The sequence below is a fragment of the Dromaius novaehollandiae genome, chromosome 25 (genome assembly GCF_036370855.1).
Source record: "Dromaius novaehollandiae isolate bDroNov1 chromosome 25, bDroNov1.hap1, whole genome shotgun sequence".
NCBI lineage: Eukaryota > Metazoa > Chordata > Aves > Casuariiformes > Dromaiidae > Dromaius > Dromaius novaehollandiae.
The window spans coordinates 1,004,600-1,025,578 of NC_088122.1; the positions used below are offsets into that span (position 1 = coordinate 1,004,600).

The window sequence follows — 20,979 nt, forward strand, 5'->3', positions numbered from 1 at the left end:
CCATGATGCCCCTTGGCCATGATGCCCCTCGGCCGTGACATCCCTCGGCCGTCCCCTGGCATCGCCCCGCTGCAGGACCGCGAGAGGCAGCTCCGGGGCGAAGCCGCTCCCGGCGTGAAGCGCAGGCCTGGCAGGGCGCAGCGCGGGGGGGGGGGCCGGCGCAGCCCCCCTGCTCGCCAGGCTGGGGGCTGAGGCTGGGGGCTGAGGCTGGGGGCTGCCCCAGGCAGCGCAGGGGACGCGGCGGGCGCGGGGGCCGGGCGCGCGGCTCGGGGAGAACAATGGCGGCCCCGGCCGGCCCCTCTCCCGGGGACAACAATGGCAGGAGCCGAGCGGAGCCGCCGAGCTCCTCTCCCCCCACCCGAGAGCCCGCGGGGGCCTCGGATCCCCCCTCCGGCGCCGCTCGGCTCTCGGCGCGGGGCCGGGGCCGGGGCCCAGCGCGGGTGCGGCGCGGAGGCAGCGCCCCGGGGAGCGAGGCCGGCCGGCCCGGGGGGGGCTGCGCCGGGGGCTGGCGCCGCGGAGGCCCCACGCTGCGGGGCCGGGAGGAGCGGCCGCGGGCTGGCTCCAGGCCCCCGCTGCTGCCTCGGGGGGACGGGGACGCAGAGCCCCCGCCGCAGGCCCAGCGTGGCCCCCCGGGCCGCTTTGCCGCGCGCCGGGGCTTTGCTGCGAGGGGGGGTCGCCGGAGCCAGCCTGGGGCCAGGCGCAGCATCTCCCGGGCCGGCTTGCGGCGGGCTGGCTCCGGCCCGCAGGAGGGGCCGGTTCCCGGGCCAGCCCCGTCCCCGGGGACCGCTGCTGCCTTCCCGCTCCAGGCGACGGGGCATCGCCCTCCGCCAGCAGCGGCGGTGACAGCGGTCCCTTCACCCACGGCCCCTCCAGCACCGCAGAAACCTCTGCGGGGATCCGGGTCTCTCCTGCCGGCAGCTGTAAGGCAGCTGGTTGGACAGAAGGAAGCCCGGGGGGGGGGGGGGGGGAGGGGACGGCCCAACCTTGTTATTAGGCATCAGAGAGTCTCCACTGGGAGCCACTTGGACGCTCGGCTCCCCGGGGAGCTCACCCGCCAGTTCCGACTGACCTGGGCCCCGGCGACAGAGGGACCTCGCCCGGGGACACGTGCCCGGGACCCCCCCCCGCCTGTAGGGAGGCGGCCCCCCCCTTGCAGGCAGGGCATGCGGCAGCCCCGCGTGCAGCGCCGAGCACGGTCAGCCCGGCGGGCAGCGCGTGCGAGCAGCGGGGGCCGGCGCGGGGGCCGGGGCAGGGACAGGCACCGGGGCGGCGCAGCCGGGACCCCGGGAGAGCTCGAGCCCCCGGGGGGACAGGGAGCAGGGCCCGGGGGGCGGGAGCCGGGACGCGGGGGAAGGGGCCGGGACCCCCCTCCCCGGGGCAGGTGCGGCCCCGTCACCTGCGGGTGCCGCCGGGGCCGGTGCCGGGGCCGGTCCCTGCCCCCGGCAGGCTCCACCCCGGGCGGTGCGGGATAAAACTTGGGGCACCTCCCCGGCAGCTCCGCGTCAGGGCTGCGCTCGGACCGGCTCCAGCGCCTGGGAGGGGGCACCGCACCGCACCGCTCCGCCGGACCGGACCCGACCCGACCCGCGGCGACCGACCCGCTCCGCCCCCCGGGAACTTTTGGGGTCTCTTTTTCCCTTCCTGCCGCCGGAGGCAGCTGAACTCCAGCCGCGCCGGGGAACCGCGGGGCAGCGCTCCGGGCTCGGTGAGTGCGGCCGGGGCTGGCGGCACGGGCCGTCGGGGGGACCGGGCCCTCGGGGGGACCGGGCCGGGCCGGGCAGCGCGGGGAGCCCGGGCCAGGGCGGCGGCGCGGACCGGGGCTGCGATCACCCGGCTTTCCCGGAGCGGCTCCAGAGCGAGCAGGGCGGCTCCACTGCCCCGGCGCCGGCGGTTCCCGGTGGGGGCGGGCAGGCAGGGGCCCCCCGGCCGGCGGCATTCCGGGAAGCCGTCCCCCCCCCCGCCGGGCCCCGCTTTAACCGCGGGTACTCAGGGCTTTTCCTGCCCCCAGGGCAGGGGGAGCGCGGCCGGCGCTGCCCGCCCCGGCGGCCGGGGACCCCGAGGGTGGCCTGCCCGGGGGGGGCGCCTGGCGCTCTGCCCCCACCCCGTCCCGGGAGGGGGGGGGCGCTCGCCCGCAGCGCGCCGAGGGGCGCGGAGCTGCCCCGGGCCGCAGAGCCGCGGCCGGGCCGAGCGGGAGGCGCCCGGCGGCCGGTGCCCGGTGTCCCGGGAGGGCCCCCCCGCCGCGGCACCGGGCGGAGCGGCGCGCCGCGGCCGGCAGAGGGCGCCCGCGCTTTGCTGACTCATAGCCGCCCCCCCGGGCTCCCGGGACGCGGTGACACCCCCCCCCGGGGCCACCCCCCCCCCCCGCCGCGCCGGGGGGCCGCAGGAGCGCGCCGGGGCCGCGAGCGGCTCGGCCGCCTTGGGCAGTTCCCCGTCGCGGCAGCGGCGGCACCGGGAGGAAGCGGGCGGGGGGGGGGGGGAGCGGGTGCGGGGCCGGCAGCGGGCGGCCGTGCGCGTCCGGGCGCCGCTCGCCCGCCGTGACCTCGCAGCGCTGCGGCGCAGGACGCGGCGTCCCGCGGGGCGCCCGCCCCCCGGCCCGGGCTCTGCCCTGCCCCCGCGGCCTCCGCCACGGCGGGCGCCTCTCGGCCGCCCCCGCCGCGGCTCCCCGCGTTCACCCCTCCGCGGCACCCGCGGGCCCTTCTCGCTGGGGCTCGCGTGTTTCTTCTCGCCCCTCCCGCCCACGGCCCCGCTCCACGCGGCCGCCCGCCACCCCGGGCCCAGAGCTCCCCGGCGGGGGCCGCCGCTCGCCACCTTCGCCGCGCCGGGCAGGGGCAGGGGGCGGGGGGCGAGTGCGGCGCGGGGGCCCGGCCCGGCCCGGCCCCCCCCCGGCGCGGGGCCCCTTCCATAGGGAGCCCTTTGTTGTGCGGCTCCGAGATTATGAATGGCTGCGCGGCGCGGGGCGAGGGCGCGAGGGGGCGGCGGAGGGGGCGGCGCCGCGCGGCCGCGTGGGCGGGCAGGAATCCGGCCGCGCCGCCCTCCCGCCGCGCCGCCGGGGCCGCCTGGCCACGTGGGGAGCCGCGGCGCCGCCGCCATTGGCTGCGGCCGCGGACGTCTCGGCGCTCGGCGCGCGCCCATTGGCCGCGGGCGGCCGGAGGAGTAAGGAGTGAATGAGGGGAGGAAGCGCCGCCCCCCGGCGCGCTGATACATTGTAACTTTTTGCCTCCCCCCCGCCCTTTCGGTTACTTTCACGCCAGAGCGCGGAGCGGCGGCGGCGGCGGACGCGGCCGGTTCGGCGGGTTCGGCCCCCAAAGACAAGGGGGGGAAAGAAAAGGGGAAAGAAAAGCGCCTTCTGCCCCTTCCCCCGCCCCCTCGCCGCTGCCTCCCGGGCTCCGCACCCCACCCCCCGCCCTGAAAAACAACGCACAAAAAAAGAAACCCAACAAAAAGAGAGAGAAAGAAAGGAAGAAAGGAGGGAGGCAGCGCCGCTTCCATTTAACTCCCTTGCACACACGCACGCAGTCCCTCCTCCCGCGGACCGCGTCTCCCACCTCCTCGCGAGCAGCCGCAGGAAAGGAGAGATTTTTATTTCATTTTTAAAACTGCCGGAGGGATCAAGTCGGTGCAAACTCCGCTCTCCCGTGGGAAGGATCGCTCCCCCCTCGCTCTTCCCTCCCACCGCAACCTCCTCCAAGACCTCGCGAGGAAGACTTGGCGGAGCGGCGCCGGAGTTACTCGCGGACATTTAACCGGAGCGAGGGCGAGGAAGCCGGTCCCCCAGCGCCGTGTGCGTGAGTGCGCGGCCGGCGGAGCGGGGGCTGCTCCTTCCTTTGTCTGCCGCCTCCCACCGCCTCTCTCCGCGCTGCATCTCGCCTCCCGCTCCCTGCCCGCCGCCGGCGCCAACCGCTGCTCCCCCCCGCAGGTCGGCGAATGGACCCGCAGCCCAGCGCCAGGAGCTGCAGCCGGGGAGCGGCCGCCTGCGAGCTGCTGCCGAACGAGCCCTCCATGAACCTCTGCATCAACACCACCACGGGCACCCGCTATGAGCTCTGCGTGCCCGCCGACGAGACCGTGGAGGGGCTGAAGAGGCGCCTCTCGCAGCGCCTCAAAGTGCCCAAGGAGCGGCTGGCGCTCCTGCACAAAGAGAGGTGGGAGCCGGCGCGTCCCCGGGGGGCCCTGCCGGGGAGGGGGGGTCCTCGCGGGGGGCCCTGCCGGGGGGGGGCCCCTTCGCCCCCCCAGCGAGGCGGCGGGGGGCGCGGGGCACAAAGGCTCCCCCCGCTTCGCGACGTGCGGCCCCGTCCCCTCCCGGTCCCCTCGCCAAGGGGAGCGCGCTCCCGCGGCCGTGCGGGCTCCCGCGGTCGGGTCGGGCCGCCGGCCCCGCTCGCTCCGGCCCGGGGGGCCGCTGCGGGAGGCGGCTCTGGCTCCGGCTCCGGCTCTGCCGGGCCGCCGGGCTGGGCCCTCCCTGCCCTTTGTTCTGGGCCGAGCTCGGGCGGCCGCCGGGGAGCCCGCAGGGGCGCTGGGCGCCTCCTTTGTCTGCCCGCGGCGGGGGGAGGCCGGGCCGCCCGGGGGGGGGGGGGGGGGGCGGCGCAGCCCCCTCCCCCAGCCTCCCCCGGAGGAGCCGGAGCGGAGCCGGCAGCTCCGGGCGCTGACCCGGGCCGCCGCTCGCATTGTGCTCCCAGCCCTGGCCACGGGATTGAGTAACTTGAATAGTCTCGCCCGGCTCCTAATTGGAGAAGGGAAGGGGGGAGTGAGCGTGTGTGGGAGAAACCGCTTACATCTGCCATGACTTACAAAAATCCGGGGGGGCAGATTCCCCCGTGCCGCCTCCCCCACCCCAAGCTGGTCAAAATTTCTCTCCCAGCCCCCTCTCGCGGGGAGGGCTTGGCTGGCGAGCGGTGCCTGTCCTTCAGGGAGGGTCTGTGTGCCACAAAGACCAGCACCGGCCTGGCAGCGCCCGCCACGGCGCTCGCCCCTGTCCCTGTCCCTGGCCGCGGGGGCCGCGGTGGCGTGGGGGGGGGGGAGGCAGGGTCCCGGGCGCAGCGTGTGGGGCGCCGAGCGGGATGGCCCCGGTGGGGCAGCCGGGCTGCGGGCCTGGCCGTGAGGTGTCCGCCCCGTCTGGGGGGCTCAGTCCCCCGGGGGCAGCCAGCCCTGTGCCCATGTCCCCCCGTCCCCCCCCATGGGTGCCTGTTGTCTGGGGAGTGCCGGGGCGGTGCTGACCTCTCCCGCTGCCCCTCTGCTCTCCCCACAGCCGCCTCAGCTCTGGAAAGCTGCAGGACCTGGGGGTCGTGGAAGGAAGCAAGCTGACCCTGGTGCCCACCGTGGAGGCCGGCTTGATGGTAAGCGGCCGCTTTCTGTCGCTCCCTCCCACCCCCTCGCGCCCATCTATTATTAAAGCGCAGGGCGAGGATGCGCTGGCAGCCCCGGCCCCCCCCCCCCCGGGGAGGCAGCCTCGGGCTGGGCACAGCAGCGGCTTTAATATTTCACGGCTTTCTCAGGCTCGTGTAGAAATAGTGGAAGTGACATGTCATCCCTCCCCTCCTGCCGCACAGACGCCCCCTCCTTCTCTGCATTCGCAATGTTAATCCCCCCCTCCTTTTTTTCCAGTCCCAGGCGTCCAGGCCAGAGCAGTCGGTGATGCAAGCCCTGGAAAGCTTAACTGAAACTCAGGTGAGAGGCGCGATGCGGCGCCCCGAGAGACAAAGGCGCTCTGCGGGGCGGTCTGGGGGAAGGGACTGCCGCGACCTGACTCCTCGTCCCCTCCCCGTGGCGGCGGTGCTTGGTGCCTCCCCCCGGTTTCACGTTCAGTTCAGCAGGTCTGGTGGTGCTGAGGGTGGTGCCCGGGGCAGGCGCCGTCACCCGGCCCGGCCCGGCGCAGGGAGGTCCCACGCTGCGGCGGGCGCAGCCCCAACAAAGCGGGCGGCGGGAGGGCAGCGGCGCCCGGGGTGAGGTGACTCACTCAAGGTCACGCAGCAGGTCGGTGGCGGAGCCCGGCGCGCGGAGGGGCGGCTGGGGAGCCGGGCCGCAGCCCCCCCCTTGCCCCCCCCCCCAGCCCAGCGGTGCATGAGCAGGTTTCGAGGCCCGGTGCTGCCCTCGGCCGCAGAGCTCGGCTCCTGCTGCCGCGGAGGGCTCTCCCTCCTCTCCCTCCTCTCCTTGGAGCTGCCCTTGGAAAAAAATGGGATGTGCCCGGGCTTTCTGGCGCTCCCCGAGCGGCTGCTCTGCGGCCTTGAGCTGGTGGCGAGAGGAAGGGGGGCGTTGGCGGGGGCCGGGGAGGGGGCGGTGCTGGCGGAGGCTGTGTTTAGAATAACTGTGAAGTTTCTTGGCGGCTGCTGGGGCCGGCCTGGGCGGCGGGAGGCGGCCTGGGCGGGGGGGTCCCCCGCCCGCGGCGGGGAGGAAGCGTTCCCAGGGCCGCCGAGCTGGGCGCGGGTGCGCGCGCAGCCGCCAGCCGCCTGCAGCGAAGGTGGAATTTACCCCCAGCCGCGAAGGCCTCTCTGCTTTGTTTTCAGTCGCTTTATTATTACTGTTAAACGCTTCCCTTCCTTTCCGGCCGGTGCTGGAGCTTATTTATAAGAGGGTTTTTTTTTAACCTGCCTGGCTGAGCTTTGAGACAGGGGCCGAGCCCCAGGGCCGTGCCTGGCCTCCGCGGCACGCTTGGGGGCCCTGGGGGGGCTGCGGATGGGGGGGGCCGAGCACCGTGGGGCTCGGCGAGGGCATGGGCAGTGCCCTCCCCAGGGCCGGCCGCGAGAGTCGGGCCCGTCCCCGTGGGCGCTGGGGACCTCCGCTGCCCCGGGTGACCTTGGCTCCGGGCACTGGCGTAATGCGGCGTTGGCCGAGCTGCCGCGGGGCGAGCTGGGTCGGGGGCCCTGCTCCAGGCTGGCCGCTGCCCCCGCGTCCGACTCCCCGCGGAGCCCCCTTTGCTGGGCGCCTCCGTCCCAGCCGGGCCGCGGAGCTCTGCCCGCCCTGGGGTCCCGCTGCGGTTTGCGAGGCCGGAGGGCACGGCGCGCGGCCGGCGTTGCCCCGGGGGCTCCGCTGGTGAGGCCGGAGCCCTGGGAGGCCCTGGGGAAGGGGGCTCTGCGCCTCCCCGCCCGCCGCGGGCTCCTGCCGGGCCGGTGATTCAGGAAGCCGGGGCCGGGCGAGAGGAACCGCCAGCACCTGGGGGGCGGGGGGGGGCAGGAAACCACTCCTCTCATTCATGCTTTGCTCGGCTCTGCCTGCGTCACGCATCCTCCGAGAGCGCAGGGAGCTCTGCGCCGCTTCCTCTGGGGGCGGCGGGGGGCCGCGGCCCAGGTGCCTGCAGGAAGCGGCTGCGGGGCGGGCGGTGACGCTGCGCCCGGCCGGGCGCCCGCGCGGGGCCTTCCTGGAAGGGCCGGCGGCGCTTCCTGCCCGCCGGGGCCCGCGGCCGCTGCCCCCGCTTTCCAGGGAGCCGTGCCCACGGCCCCGGCGCTCGCCTCGGCCCCCCCCGGCCGGCGCCGTGCCGTGCGGCCGCGCTGGGGGGGCCGGCAGGGACCGATCCTGCCCCTCCCGGGGAGCCGGCCATGCCGCCGCCCCCCCCGGGGTCCTGGGCCAGGGGAACGCGATTTCTCAATGGTGGCCGAGTGGCCCTGGCCCTCCGCCCTCGCTGGCACGGAAGAGCCCCGGGCCGCGGCGCGGGCGCCTGGGCGAGCGCGGGAGCGGGCTGCAGCATCCCAGCTGTCGGCTGCAGCTGCGCCCGGCTGGAGAGCTCGGCTGAGAGCCTGCTGGGGCTGGGGGGGCTTATTTCCTGCTCCCCCCCCCCCGCCTTGGTCCGGGCTGGCCTTTCCCCTCCCGAGCTGCCAGGAAATGAAGCAGAGCAGCTTGTCTGCGTCTTTGGGGGGGTCTGGGCCGCCCGGCGCGGGGGGGCGGCGGTGCTGAGCGGGGGGCCGGCGCTGGGCGGAAGGCGGCTCCCCCGGGCCCGGGGCCTGGCTCGCTCCCCCGCGCCGCTCCTGCCAGGCTGGGGGTGTCGGGGCTGGGGGCCGGGGTCACGCGGGGCCGGGCGCCCGAGCCAGCAGGGAATGCGGCGTTCTCTGAGTCATCGGCATTTCTGAGAAGCCGCCGGGAGACACTTGCCCCATCCCTGCGGGCCTGGAGCCCGGCACGAGGCAGCCGCTCCTCTCCCGGGGCTCGGCGGGCTCCCGGGAGCCCCGGCTGCTCCGGGGGGCCCCGAGGGGCCCTCGGCAGGGCGGTCCCCTCTCCCAGCCCCCCGGCAGAGCCGGCTGGGAGGGACGGGGTCCTCCCCGGGCCGGCCGTGGGCGGCGAGCAGGCGGCTGGGTGGGACGTGTTTGCATTGGAGCGGCCTGGTTTTGCCGGGGGGGTTGGCAGCGGCGCGGGGGCGGGCGCCTGGGAGCCCCGAGCCGAGCTGCTGCCGGGCCTGGCCGCCCTGCCTGGGGCGCCCGGGGGGGCCCAGCCCGGCTCTGCGCCGCAGCCCCCGCTCCCGGGCTGTGTGCAGGGATGGGGGCTGCATCTCCCGGGGGGGCGAAGCGCGGACCTGCCCCAGACGCCCCGGGGCCGTGGGGCCCAGGGTGGCCGACCCCGGCGTGGGGCGGGCCGGTGCGTGGCCCAGTGACCCCCGTTCCCGGGGAGGAAGGGGTTATTTTTCGCGGCGCCGGGGAGCGGCCGGCGGCAGGGCTCGGCGCTCGGCGTGGGACCGGGCGCGGGTCAGGCAGGGCGCGAGGCAGGTGTGCGTCAGATGGAGCGGCCAGGCCGCCCCGGGCGCCCGCTGACGTCAGGCCCGGGGAGGCAGGCGGGAGCCGGCCGGGCGCCCGGGGGGGAGGTGGGTGCCGGGGGCTCGGGGCCTCCCCGGGGCTGGGACGGGGCTGAGCGCGGGAGCGAGGGCAGCCCGGCCGCCTGGGCTGGGGCAGGGGCTGGCGGGGGCCCGGGGGGGCTCTCCCTTGCCCACCCGGGTCCCCTCCACCCCCAGGACCCCCCTTGCAGCAGGGCCAGGGGGCCAAGAGCCGACCCGCGCCCCAGGCAGGGGCTCCATGAGGGGAGGCTGCCGGGGGCAAGAGGCGCCCGCTGCCCCTGCCCGACGCGTTCCCGGCCCCGGGGCTGGTAATGGGGCCAGCGCCTCGGGGTGCGGGCAGCCGGGGGCACAGCCTGGTGCCCAGCGCCGCAGCCCGGGGGGGTGAGCGCCGTGCGTGCGGGGGGGTCCACGGCGGCGTCGTGGCAGCCGGGACTTTGGTGCGAGAGATGCTCCTGCGGCCGGAGCAGGGGGAGTCGTGCTGGAGAGCCGGGGGGGCAGCCGCAGCCGCGGGGGGACGGAGCTGCTGGGCAGACTGGGGCCAGCGTCCGGCCCGGCCTGCTGCGGGCAGGGAAAGGGGGCAGGGAGCGGGGGGGGCTGGGGGTGCCCTCCCGTGCTGCCAGGGGCTGGGGGTGCCGCTCGGCCGGGCTGGCGCTGCCTGTGCGCACATGCGGGCGCCTGCACGTGCGCGCCGTCCCCTCCCGCCCCCTCGCCCCGTAACCTCCGTGTCCAGAGCTGCCGTGTCTCCTTCACGCCCACCTCTTCCTCTGCAGCCTCCGCCTGACATGCTCAGGGCTTTGCTGCTGGTATTTTTAAAGCTGCTTTTCCCACGGCTTCTCAGAAGCGGCCTCCGCTGGAATGGGGCGCGGGGGTGCCGGGCAGGCTGGGCCGGCCGGGGGGCTGCGCGCCGCAGCGGCGCTTGCCCTGGGCTGGGGGGGTGCTGGGGGTGCAGGGGCTCTGGGGGTGCAGCTGGGCCCCCTCCCGCTCGGCGCTGCCCCGGTGCCGCCGCCGCCTCCTCCTCCCGGGCAGGGCCGGGACCCGAAGGTGCCGGTGGGGGGGTGGGGGGGTGACATCTGCCCGGGGCGGCCGGGGAGCCGCGCAGGGCGCTGCACGTGACGGGCTGGGAAAGCCAGTCCTTGCCGTGCCCTAGAATAGCTCAGCTTGGGGGGGCGGCGGTGTCGTCATCCCCATTAGCCGTGACCCGGCGTCCTGCCCACAGCGCCGCGTGCGTGTGTGCGTGTGTGCGTGCGTGTGCGTGCATGTGCGTGTGCACGCGGCCGGAGCTGCCAGGGGCGAGCGGCTGCCTCCCCCCGGCAGTGCGGGGCAGGGGGGGGCATGGGGCTGCCTGCACCCCCCCCAGGGACGCACGGCCGATGCTGAGCGGTGCTGGGGGGGGGGGGAGGCCTGTGGCAGAGCCAGCCCCCACGGTGGGCTCCCCCGCTCCCGGCGCAGGTGCCGGGGGGCCGGGGCGGCGCTGGCCCCAGTGGGCGTGGGGGGGCCCCTCTGCCAGGCTCCCGTTCCTGCACCGCGCTGCAGCTGCTCCATCACCTGCCGGCGCCGTGGGCAGGGGCGAACCCCGCACGCACGGCCGCTGCACCAGCCCGGCCCTCCCGCGGGGGCCTTTGGGGGGGGGGGGCTGCCTGCCGCTGCCTGTCCTGCCTGCGCCCTGGGGCCCCCCAGCTGCCTTGGCGGGGACCCGGCGTGTCCTCGCCTGCCTCCTGCCTTGTGGCACAGGGGCTGGGGGCCGCGCTGCCCCCCCGGGCACGGCCGGCGGGAGGACGGGCACCCGCCTGGGCGGGAGGTGCAGCCGCGCAGACGTCCCCCGGGGCGGGCGGCTGCCGGTGCCTGCCCAGCCTGGCCCTGCCCGGCGGGTGCTGGCGGGAGCGCCCGCGCCGCGGCGGCGGCTTTCTCGCCGGGGAGGCAGGGAGGGCCCGGCCGGTTTGCGCTGAGGAGGAAGGGCGGGGAGGGCAGGGAGGAAAATAACCGCGGCGCGGTCAGCTGAGGGAGCTGGCAGCGGGCTGGGGTCGCCCGGGGACGAGGCCCGGGTGCCCGCCGCTTGCCAGGCTCCCCGGCGGGGCCCGGGGCCGCCGCGAAGGGGGGGCTCCTCCGTCCCCCGCCCGGCGCGCCGCCCCATCCGCGCACCCCCCGACCCCTGCCTCGGCCTCGGGGTGCGAGGCCGGTGCTGATGGCGGCCCTTCTCTCCGCAGGTCAACGACTTCTTGTCGGGCCGGTCCCCGCTGACGCTGGCGCTGCGGGTCGGCGACCACATGATGTTCGTGCAGCTGCAGCTGGCGGCTCAGCAGAGCAGCGGGCAGCTGCAGCACCGGCACGTCATCGCCAGCCGGGGCGAGGCGGGCGCCGCCGCCAGCCCCCACTGCCGCGCGCTGCACGGCGGCACCGGCGCCGGCTTCGCCCGCGTCCCCGTGGTGCCCGCCTGCCAGCAGAGCCCCGCGCCCCCCGCGCCCGCCGCCCCCGTCTACTGTAACGCCCCCCACGCCGCTCCCGTCGCCGCCGGCATGTTCCGCTCGCACGGGGCCAGCACGCAAGCTGTCAACAGCAGCGTCGTCTCCTCCTGCTCGGAGGTGAGTCTGGCCCCGGGGAGCTCGGGGGGGCGGGGGGGGGGCAGGACTCCGGGGTCCTTTCTCCTTGGCGGCAGCTGGAGCGCGGCCGTGCTCCCCCCAGTGCTGCTGCGTCCCGTGCACGAGGCAGCCGTGCTGCCCCGCCAGCCCTGCGCGGTGCCCGCGGGGCATTCGGGGACACGGCGTTACGGCCGCGCTGATCTTTAGACCCTGCCCGTGCCGAGCAGGGTCCCGAGGGCAGCGAGGCTCCTGCCGCTGTTCCTGCTCCGCCCTCCCTGCGCAGCCCGGGCCGGGCCGGGGGGCAGGATAGGGCCCGTCCGCAGGGGCCGGGGCGGCTGGGGCTGGGGCTGGGGCTGGGGCTGGGGCTGGGGCTGCCCGCTGGCCCCCGCTCCCCGCCCAGGCTGACCCGCGTCCCCCCCCCGCGCAGGTGGAGTGCGGCTCGCGCAGCGGCAGCTCCCCGGGCAGCAGTCCCGCCCCGACGCCCCGATCCCGCAAGCCCGGCGCCGTCATCGAGAGCTTCGTCAACCACGCGCCCGGGGTCTTCTCAGGGACCTTCTCCGGTAGGTGACCGCCGGCGGCGGTGGGGAAGGGGCCGGGGTCCGGGGCTGCCATCTCACCCCCCCCTTCCCCCCCCCCCCCGCAGGCACTTTGCACCCCAACTGCCAGGACAGCAGCGGGCGGCCGCGGCGGGACATCGGCACCATCCTGCAGATCCTGAACGACCTCCTCAGCGCCACGCGACACTACCAGGGCATGCCGCAGTCCCTGACGCAGCTCCGCTGCCAGACGCAGTTCTCCTCCTCCTCGGCCCCCTCGTCCCCCGACCTCGCCACCAAAGCTACCTCAGAGACCCCGCCGGCGGCCGCGGCCTCCCCCCCCCTGCACCCCCTCGTCCAGTGCCAAAGCCAGATCCGCATGTGCAAGCCCAGCGGTAAGTGCGGCCGCCTCGCCGCGGGCCGGGCCGGGCCGGTGCAGGGCCTTGGGGCGCGCCGTCTGACCCCCCCCCCCGCTGCCCCCCCCGGACAGCGGGGCCCGGGACCGGCCGCGGGATCTGCCGCTGGCGTTCGGCTTCCTTGACCCGTCGCTCCTGGGGTGCTCCGTGCTCGCTGGGGGGGCCGGGGCCGGTGCGGGGGGGCCAGCTGGGGGGGCCGGCAGGGGTGGGGGCTGCCCAGTGCCTGCAGCCCCCGCAGAGCCTGGACCCCCACCCCCTGCTTTGCGCCTGGGGTTAACTCCTGCAGCTACCCGGCTGCCCAGACAGTGCCATGTGCTGCAGAGTAAACTGAGCCGGGGGGTTGGGGGTTTTTTTTCCGCTCCCCCCCCTGGAATGACTGGCCATTTGCTTCCTTTTTCCCTCACAACCAAGGGGCTGGAGCGGGATGGACCCCAGGCCCCGTCCCCCCGCTCCGCGCTGCCCGAGCCCCCGCACCAGCCTCCTGCCCACGGCAAGCGGGTCCGGGGTGACCCGAGCCCGGGGCTCAGAGCTGGCCAGGGCCTTGCCCCCCCCCCCGGGGGTGCTGTGGCAGAGCTGCCCCCCCCGGGTGGGAGAGGGCCTCAGTGATTGACAGGTGTCCGTCAGCCGCCAGGGAAGGGCTCGCTCCTGCCCTTGGGACTGGGTTTCGCCGCGGGGGGGCCCTGGCTCGCCCCCCCGGCCGCGGGCAGCACGCTGCAGCGTGCTGGGGGGGAGCTCCCCCCTCCTGCCCCCGCGCTGCCCCGGCCCCACCGCGGCCCCCAGCGCCCACCGCGAGACCCGGCCGGCACAAAGGGCCCCATTGAGGCCCGGCGGGGTGGGAGGGCGGGCGGGGGCCGCCGGACTGGCCCCCGCCTTGGCGCCGCTGGGGCCCGGCCCAGCCCGGGGAAGCCGTGGGCTGCGGCCGTGCCGCGGGAATAGCCGCAGGGTGGGCGGCGGGGGCCCCCTCGGCCCCGGGCTGCCGTGGGGCAGGGCTGAGACCCGGCACGCTCGTCCCGTGCCATCACCCCGGTGCAGCTGTGCCCCCGCTCCCGGGTTCGGCCGCGTGCGACCCATCCCGCTGCCCCTCCCGGCCCCGCAGGACCCCGCCCCGCCCCGGGGGCTGCAGGACGCAGGATGCGACCCCGGCCCTGCTTTCGCCCCGGTTTGGGCAGCCGGTGCGCGGCCTCGCTCGGCCCGTCCCAAAGGAGCAGCCGCCCGCTCCCCGCGGGCGCTGGGTCCCGCACCTCCTCCTCCTCCTCCTCCTCCTCCTCCTCGCCTCTTTCCTTCCCCCCTTCCCTCTCCCCCTTCTCTCTGCCTCCTCCTCCTCCGCCCCCTGCTTCCTCCTCTCCCGCTCTGCCGGCAGCGCAGGATCCTCCCCGCCTGCCCCCGCCGCGTTGCCCCAGATACGTCACGGCGCTGGGAGACAGCGCGCGGCCGGCTGCGGGAAGCGGCTCCCGGCAGGGCGGGTGCCCTGCACCCACCGCGGGCCGCCCCCCCGCCCGCCCCCCCCGCCCCAGCCCGGCGCCTTTTCCCTTTGCACCGCGTTTTTTAGCGTTGCTTTTCAATAGCCCGAGCGCTGCGGGTGCAGCCGCGGGGTCCCCGTGCACCCCCCCCCCGAACCCCGGCTCTGCCCGCTCCAGGGCTGGGTGCCCCCGGGGGGGGGGCCGGGGCGGAGGGCGGTGCCGCGGCCCCCCCGGCGGTTGCCGCGCACCTGGGTGCCCCGTGGCCGGAAGGCGCCCGCGGCGCCCGCCCCGACCCCCCCGCTGCGATTTGCTTAGAGAAAAGAACCGAAACCGCCGTTGCCGGGGTGGGGGGGGCGGCCGGGGCGGGGGGGGCTCTCCCCCTTTCGGTGTTTCTCTCTTCCTTTTCCCCGGCCCAGGGCGGCTCCGTGCCCGGCGCCCGGCCCTCGGTGACGTGGCTGGGGCTCCCGGCGTGTCACCGCGGCCGACCCCGGCGCGGGGGCTTCCCGGGCCACCTGCGCCCGGCGCGGGGCTGCGTTGGCGGGGGGAGCCCTGCGGCCCCCCTGGCGCGACGAGGCCTTGCGGCTCCGGGGGGGGGGGCCGCCCCGTGCCGCCCCGGCCCCCTCGCACCGGCGTGAAATTCCCGCCGGTCCCGGGCTGGTGCCGCGGCTCGGGGGCAAGTGCTCCGGGGGCGGCTCGGCCCCCGGCTCCGCGCTGCGCCGGCTCGGCTCCCCGACGCGCCGTCCGGGGAGCAGCGGGCGCCAGGTGGGTTCGGGTGCCCCGAGGTCCCTGCTGTGTTTTGGAGGGGATTTGGCACCGCCGGGGCTGCGCCGTGCTGCATCGCGGGGGTGTCGGGAGCTGGGCACCCGCCTCCCCTCACCGGGGCATCTGGGCAAGGCGCCGCGGCCGGGGCTGCTCGCCCTCGCCAGCCGGGCCTTTCCCGCGGTGCCCTGCTTTGGGGAGGTTTGTGCAGGCACCCTGTTTTGGGGAGGTTTGTGCATGGGCGTTTTGGGGAGGTTTGTGCAGGCACCCTGTTTTGGGGAGGTTTCTGCATGGGCGTTTTGGGGAGGTTAGTGCGTGCACCCTGTTTTGGGGAGGTTTGTGCAGGCACCCCATTTTGGGGAGGTTTGCACCACACTGCCTCGCAGCGGGGGGGTGTTTGCGGGGCCGGGGCCGGGCGTGACGCGTCCCTTTGCCGCCGCTGCAGGGGACCGGCTGCGGCAGACGGAGAACCGGGCGACGCGCTGCAAGGTGGAGCGCCTGCAGCTGCTGATGCAGCAGAAGCGGCTGCGCCGGAAGGCGCGCCGGGACGCCCGGGCCCCCTACCACTGGCTGCCCAACCGCAAGTCCAGCCGCACCAACAGCAACAGCAGCGTCTCCAGCGAGGGCAGCCTGGACCTGGACTTCGAGGACTCGGTGTGGAAGCCCGAGGTCAAGGCGGACATGAAATCCGAGTTCGTTGTAGCATAGAGCTGCGCCGGGGCCGCGGACTCTGCCGCCCGGCTGCCGGCGTCGCGACTCCCGTCTCCACGGGCCAGATCTCCTCCAGACGCGCCGTCCCCCGCGGCGGCTGCCCCGGGCCGTGCCCGGCGGCCGCGGACCCCCCCGCCTTGGCTTTACCTTTACCGGGGAGGCGCGGGAGCCGGCGCGGGGGCCGCGGCACCGCCGGCCGGCACGGCGGGACCCGGCGCGGCGGGGCCGAAGCTGCTTTTTTGGCTGTGAAGACGAGGCCGGGGCGGGGGGGCTCTGCCCCGGCCCCCCCCGGCGCCCGGCCGTCCCTTTTCCTTCCCTTCTATATGTAGCATTGCCGGCGGCGGCGCCCGGCCCGGCCCCGCGTGCACTTTACGGGGCCGCGCCGGGGTCCTGCACCCGCCGCGGCGGCGAGAGCGGTCTGGGGGCTGCGGGGGGGTATTTTTATTTTTGTTTTTGGAGGGAGAAGAGAGGGCCCCCCCCGCGGCGGAGACCAGCCCTGGGGGCCGCCGAAGCCCTGCCGCCCGCCGGGTGGCTGGTTGGAGTTTTTTGTTTTGTTTTGTTTTTTTTAACTTAAAAAAGAGGAAAAAAAAAGATTAAAAAAATAATGAATAAATAAACCCAGTACTCGGTCATGGCTGTCTGCAAGCCGTGGGGCTAATATTTATAGACATTAATTACCCGACTGAGCCAATACTGACATAGTCTTGCATAGGCCGTAGAAATCCTTTTTCTTGTCCGACTTTGATTTTTTCGTCAGGAGATCTGTGCAAATAGAAAACCCACGTGATGTGTTTTTTGTCTGTAAAAGTCTTTTTTGTGTGTTTCGGGGAGGGGGGGCGGGGAGGGGAGAGCGAGGCTTTCGGTCTTTAATATTTTATTTTTTATTTTTGAAATAAATTTGGGCAGTCTGGATGCAACCGCGCCTGCCGTTGCCGTGAGTGGTCGTCGCGCGGGGGCGGCCGGGCCCCCCCCCGAGCCCCCGCCGGGAGCCCCGGGGTTGCAGCCGCTGGTGCAGGCGTCCGCGGAGCAGCACGGCCGCCTTGCAGGACCGCGGCCCCGTGACAGCGTGAAGCCAAAACATGTTGGTGTGCTCACGCCATATGCACGCACGGCCATGCACGCTCGCCTGTGCACACGCTTGCACGGCTGTGCACACGTGCACACGCGCAGCCCTGCATGCACAGCCCCCTGCACACGTGCGCAGCCAGGCACGGGTGTCACACGCGTTGACGTGCGAGTACGTGCATGCACACGCACCCGCAGCCCCTGCACGCCGGCGCGTCTCTGCCCACGAGGCCGCGCAGGAGGAAGAGAAACCCGCGGCGCCGCGGGCGAGGCACCGGGTTCACCCCTTCCTCCCGGCAAGGGGAACCGGGCCGGTTCTGGGAACCGCCGCGCCGGCAGCCCGCTGCGGTGTCCCGCCCTGCCCGGCCGCGGGGACGCCGGCGCTGCCAGCCCCCCCGGCCCTGTGCTCGCCCGGCGGGGCGGACCCGGTCCCGCGGTCCTGCCGACGCGCTGCCGGGGCCCGCGGAGGAGCCGGGCCGGTTGCACTGGCGGGGCCGGCGCCGGGGCCCTCCCTGCCGCGGCCCTGCCTCGGTTTCCCCACCTGCGGGAGCAGCAGGTTCATTTCCCTGCGGCTTTCCCCCGCCCCGGGGACGGTGCCGGCCGGGGAAGGCCCCGGGGAGGTGCCGGTGGCTGCCCCCCCCCCCGCGCCCGCCGCCCCCCAGCCCGGCGGCTCCCGCACGCAGAGGCCCCGCGGGTGCCGGTGCTGCAGCCCGGTGCGGGGCCGCGCTCCTTCCCGGCAGGGCGCAGGAAGCCGGGGGTGGCGAGCGCTGCACGGCCGGGCACACCGGCACGCCGGCCCTCGCACGCCCGGCACCGCCGCACCGCGCACGGCCGGGCACGTGGTGCTGAGCCCCGCCGCAGCCGGCCCCGCTGCACGGAGCAGCCCCGGCAGCACCGGCCGCTTCGTCCCCGCACGGGCAGCGCTCGGCCCCGGCGGCGTGGGCCGGGGGCTGCGGGGGCGGCCGCTGCGCCGCTTCCTCCCCGCCGCGGGCCGGAGCTGCTCTTCCGGCCGCAACCCCCCGTGCACCTGCGCCCGCCGCGGCCCGGCCCCCACGGGCACCCCAGGGGGAAGGGGCAGCTCTGCCCCCCGGCCCACGGCCCCCCGGGGCTGCCAGTGTCCCTGGCCAGCTTGTCCCTGCACCCCGCCACGGCCCTGCATCCCGCCGCGTCCCTGGCCAGCTGCATCCCTGCAGCCCATGCACGGCCCCCCCCCCCGCACCCTGCCACGTCCCTGCAGCCCACGTGTGCCCCCCTGCTCCCCACCACGTCCCCACACCCCATGCATGCCCCCCCCCCGCACCCCACCGTGTCCCTGCACCCCACGCACGCCCCCCCTGCACCCCGCCACGTCCCCGGCCAGCCGCGTCCCCACACCCAGTGCGTGGGGGGAGGAAGCCAGGGGCTGATCCGCGCCCCAGCCCAGCCCCGAGGGGACACCGGGAACGGGATTTCCCAGCCGGGCGAGGGCTCTTCCCAAGCAGGAAGGTGCCCCCCCCCCCCCCCGCGTGGGGCTGGGGGGCCGCGGGGAGCCGGCCGGGGCAGGGCGCCCCGGGGCCGAGCGCCGGAGGAAGCCGGGGCCGGGAGAGGAAGTGGCTCAGGTTCCTGCGGTGACATGCGCCGCACCGGGCGTCCCGCTGCCAGCTCCCTGCTTTGACGTCATTTCGGGTAGAGCGAGCCCCGGGCCGCCCCCCCGACACCCCCGGCCCGCGCGCCGCTCGCGCCAAATTTGGCAAGGGGAAGAGGAGCCGATCGCCGCACCGGGAGCAAATGGCAGAGGCCTTTTAAGGCAATCGCTGCCCGGCCGGCACGCGCGGACGGCCGCGTGCGTGTGTGCACACTCACGCCTGCCGCGCTCACACGCACGCCCACGCACGTGCACGGGGCACGCTCGCCCTGCCCGCTGGCGCGCACACGCAGGGATGCGTGCAGACTGCTGTGCTCACGCTTGTGCAAGCAGCCCCGCTCCTGCCGGGGCGCCGGGGCCCACGGCTCCTCGCCCCCAGGGGCCCAAGCGGCCTGATTCTGGCCCTCTCGCCATGGCCTCGGCTCACAGGGGACTTGGGGGTCCCAGGTCAACTGAGGAGCAGCGGCACCGGTGGGTGCTGTGGGCCCCGTGCCAGGGTGCAGCAGTGCTGCAGGGCGAGCCCGGCCCCCGCTGCACGGTGCAACATGGCGCAGCATTGCATGGCGCAGCATGGCACGGCACGGCACAGTGCAGCATTGCATGGCGCAGCATTGCACGGCACGGCACAGTGCAGCATTGCGTGGCATGGCACGGCGCGGCATTGCACGGCGTGGCACAGCATTGCACAGTGCAGCGTTGCACGGCACGGCATTGCACGGCACGGCACTGCACGGTGTGGCACTGCACGGTGCAGCACTGCACGGCACGGCATTGCACGGCATGGCACTGCACGGTGCGGCACTGCACGGCACGGCACGGGGCGAGCGCCCGCGGCGCTGGCTGCTGGCGAGACGGTGCTGGCGCGGCTCTGCCAGACGCCGGGTGGGCGACGGCGCTGCCAGCTTGTCCCTGGCAGGAGCCGGGAACACGGCGTCTGCCGGGGAGCGCGGGCAGCCGCCGCGCCGCGGGGGAGGACCCAGCCCTGCTGCCGGGCACCGGCAAGGGCTGCGCCACCCATGGGTGCCCCCAGCATCACCCAGGGGTCCCGGGGGGCCCTGGCGCTCGGGCAGCTCCGAGCCCGGGTGCAGAGGCCCCTCCGCAGCTTCCCACGCGGGGACGTGGTGCTGCCCGGCACGGTGCCGCACGGCCCCAGCAGCTCCCCTCCCGCGCGTGGGGCGGCGGCGGGGCGGCCCGGGCGGGTGCTGCCAGCGCAGCGCCGCGGTCCTGGAATTAAAAACATTCCAGGAACTGACTTTGAACCAGATAAAATAACAAGCGCCGCGAGGAATGTCTCACCCCACCCCCCGGGCGGCCGGCGGCCTCCGCGCCGTCCCAGCCTGGCCCCCGCGCCGCCGCCCCGCAGCCTCCCCCGCGCACACGCGTGTGCAAGACGTGCATCCCGGGTGCCCTGGCACGCGTGCACTGGGCGTGCGGGCAGGCAGCGAGGGTGCCCGGGCACCGGGTGCACTGCGGCGCGAGCCGATGCAGCTGGCATGGTGCGTGCACGGGGGCTGCGCACACGCGTGTGCGACGAGGGCCTGCGCCCGCTCACCATGCTGCACACACCGGGCCGGCCAAGGCGGCAGAGCGCTGCACCGCGGGGCCGGGGGCCGCGGGGGCCCTGCTCGCCCGCCCCGGCCCCCCACGGCCCGGCCAACGCAGCCCGCCCGCGTGCCTGGCCGGTGAGATCATGGGGGCCGCGGGTCGGGGCAGCCCGGCTGGCTGGCCCTGGGGACGGGACGCCCGCGAGCCCTCCTCCTCCTCCTCCTCCTCCTCCTCCTCCTCCATGGCCCTCCCGCGCGGGCTGCACTGGGGGCCGCACAGGGCCGGGAGCCGGGACCAGCCCGCCGGGGATGGCACCTTGGGGACGGCATGCCAGGGATGGCATGCCAGGGATGGCACATCGGGGACAGCACACCGGGGACGGCATGCTGCGGATGGCACCTTGGGGACAGCACACCGCGTCCCCGGGCCGGGCAGCCTCCCAGGCGCTGGCGCGCGGCGGCGGGGCCGGCGGGGAGCGGGGGGGGCGGCGGGGCGGGCGGCGCGCGGGTGCGTCAGCGTGTTTACGAGGCCCGTGCGGAGCCGGGTGACGTCCGCGGCGGCCCCTGCCAGGAGGCAGCGTGCCACCGCCGTGCCGCGCTCCCGGGCGCCTCGGCAGCCTCGCCGCGTTACGGGGCTGGCACGGGGCCACCGAGGCCTGGCCGACGCCGGGGTGCGGGGGGGGGGGCACGGGGCCGCCGGGGCCCTGCCGCGCTGCGGGCGCCGGTTCCGGCGAGCAGATGGGCGCGCGTGCTGGGCTATATATAGCGCGCGGGAGCCACAGGTAGCGATGCGTCAGCGCCGCCGCGGTGACGCAGCCGCGAGCCGAGCGGCCCCAGCAGCATGATGCCGGCCGCCCCGCGCCCTCCCCGCATCCTGGGGGCCGCGGTGGCCCCGAGCCCCCCCAGGCCCCACGCCGCCACGGCCACCCGCCGCAAGCGTGGCGGCCCCACTGAGCCGGTGCCCCGATGCCGGCTCTGCCCACGCTGCGGCGTCCGCTGGGTCCCAGGCTGCAGCCGGCGGGGCTGTGGCTGTGGCCGGGCCGTGGCCGTGGCTGTGCAGTCCCTGTGCTCTGCGGGATCCACGTCCCCGGCTCCACGGCAGCCACATCAGCGATCCGGGGGCAGGTCCCCGTCTCCCGGCAGCCCCCCGTGTGTGTGTGCAGGGTGCACGGGGGTGCAGTGAGTGCGTTTCCACGTGCTCACGCCGGTGCAGGGCTGCGTGTGCCGCTGCATGTCTGCAGGCAGGGCCGCGGCCGTGCTGCCGCTATTGCAGCACGTGCCTGCGCGTGTCGCTGCATGTGTGGCTGCATGTTGCTGCGTGCACGGCCGTGCCGGCGCTGTGTGCATCCCTGCGTGTGTCACTGCGTGTGTCACTGCGTGTGTCACTGCGTGTGCCGCTGCGTGCACAGCCGTGCCGGTGCTGTGCGCGTCCCCCGTGCGCCGCTGCGGGTGTCTCCGCATAGGTGGCCGTGGCCAGGTCGCACGTGCTTCCGCGCGCCCCTGCGTGCTTCGTGCGTGCCCAGCTCGCGCGAGGCCGCG

At 76.0% G+C, this 20,979-nt stretch overlaps 1 protein-coding gene across 3 annotated transcripts; it reads left to right on the forward strand.

Moving 5' to 3' along the window:
• The first annotated feature begins 1,403 nt into the window (after positions 1-1,403).
• Positions 1,404-16,014, forward strand: MIDN (midnolin). 3 transcript variants are annotated; one of them, XM_064497421.1, is made up of 8 exons: positions 1,404-1,705; positions 3,917-4,142; positions 5,243-5,330; positions 5,599-5,661; positions 10,954-11,328; positions 11,753-11,885; positions 11,969-12,256; positions 14,942-16,014. In XM_064497421.1, the coding sequence occupies exons 2-8, from the start codon at positions 3,925-3,927 to the stop codon at positions 15,202-15,204; spliced, it is 1,428 nt and encodes a 475-aa protein (XP_064353491.1). In that variant the 5' UTR covers positions 1,404-1,705; positions 3,917-3,924; the 3' UTR covers positions 15,205-16,014. The 3 variants fall into 3 exon arrangements, with proteins under 3 accessions (XP_064353491.1, XP_064353493.1, XP_064353492.1); XM_064497423.1 differs by lacking the exon at positions 1,404-1,705 and adding an exon at positions 3,198-3,785; XM_064497422.1 differs by lacking the exon at positions 1,404-1,705 and adding an exon at positions 3,198-3,781.
• The last annotated feature ends 4,965 nt before the right edge of the window (positions 16,015-20,979 follow it).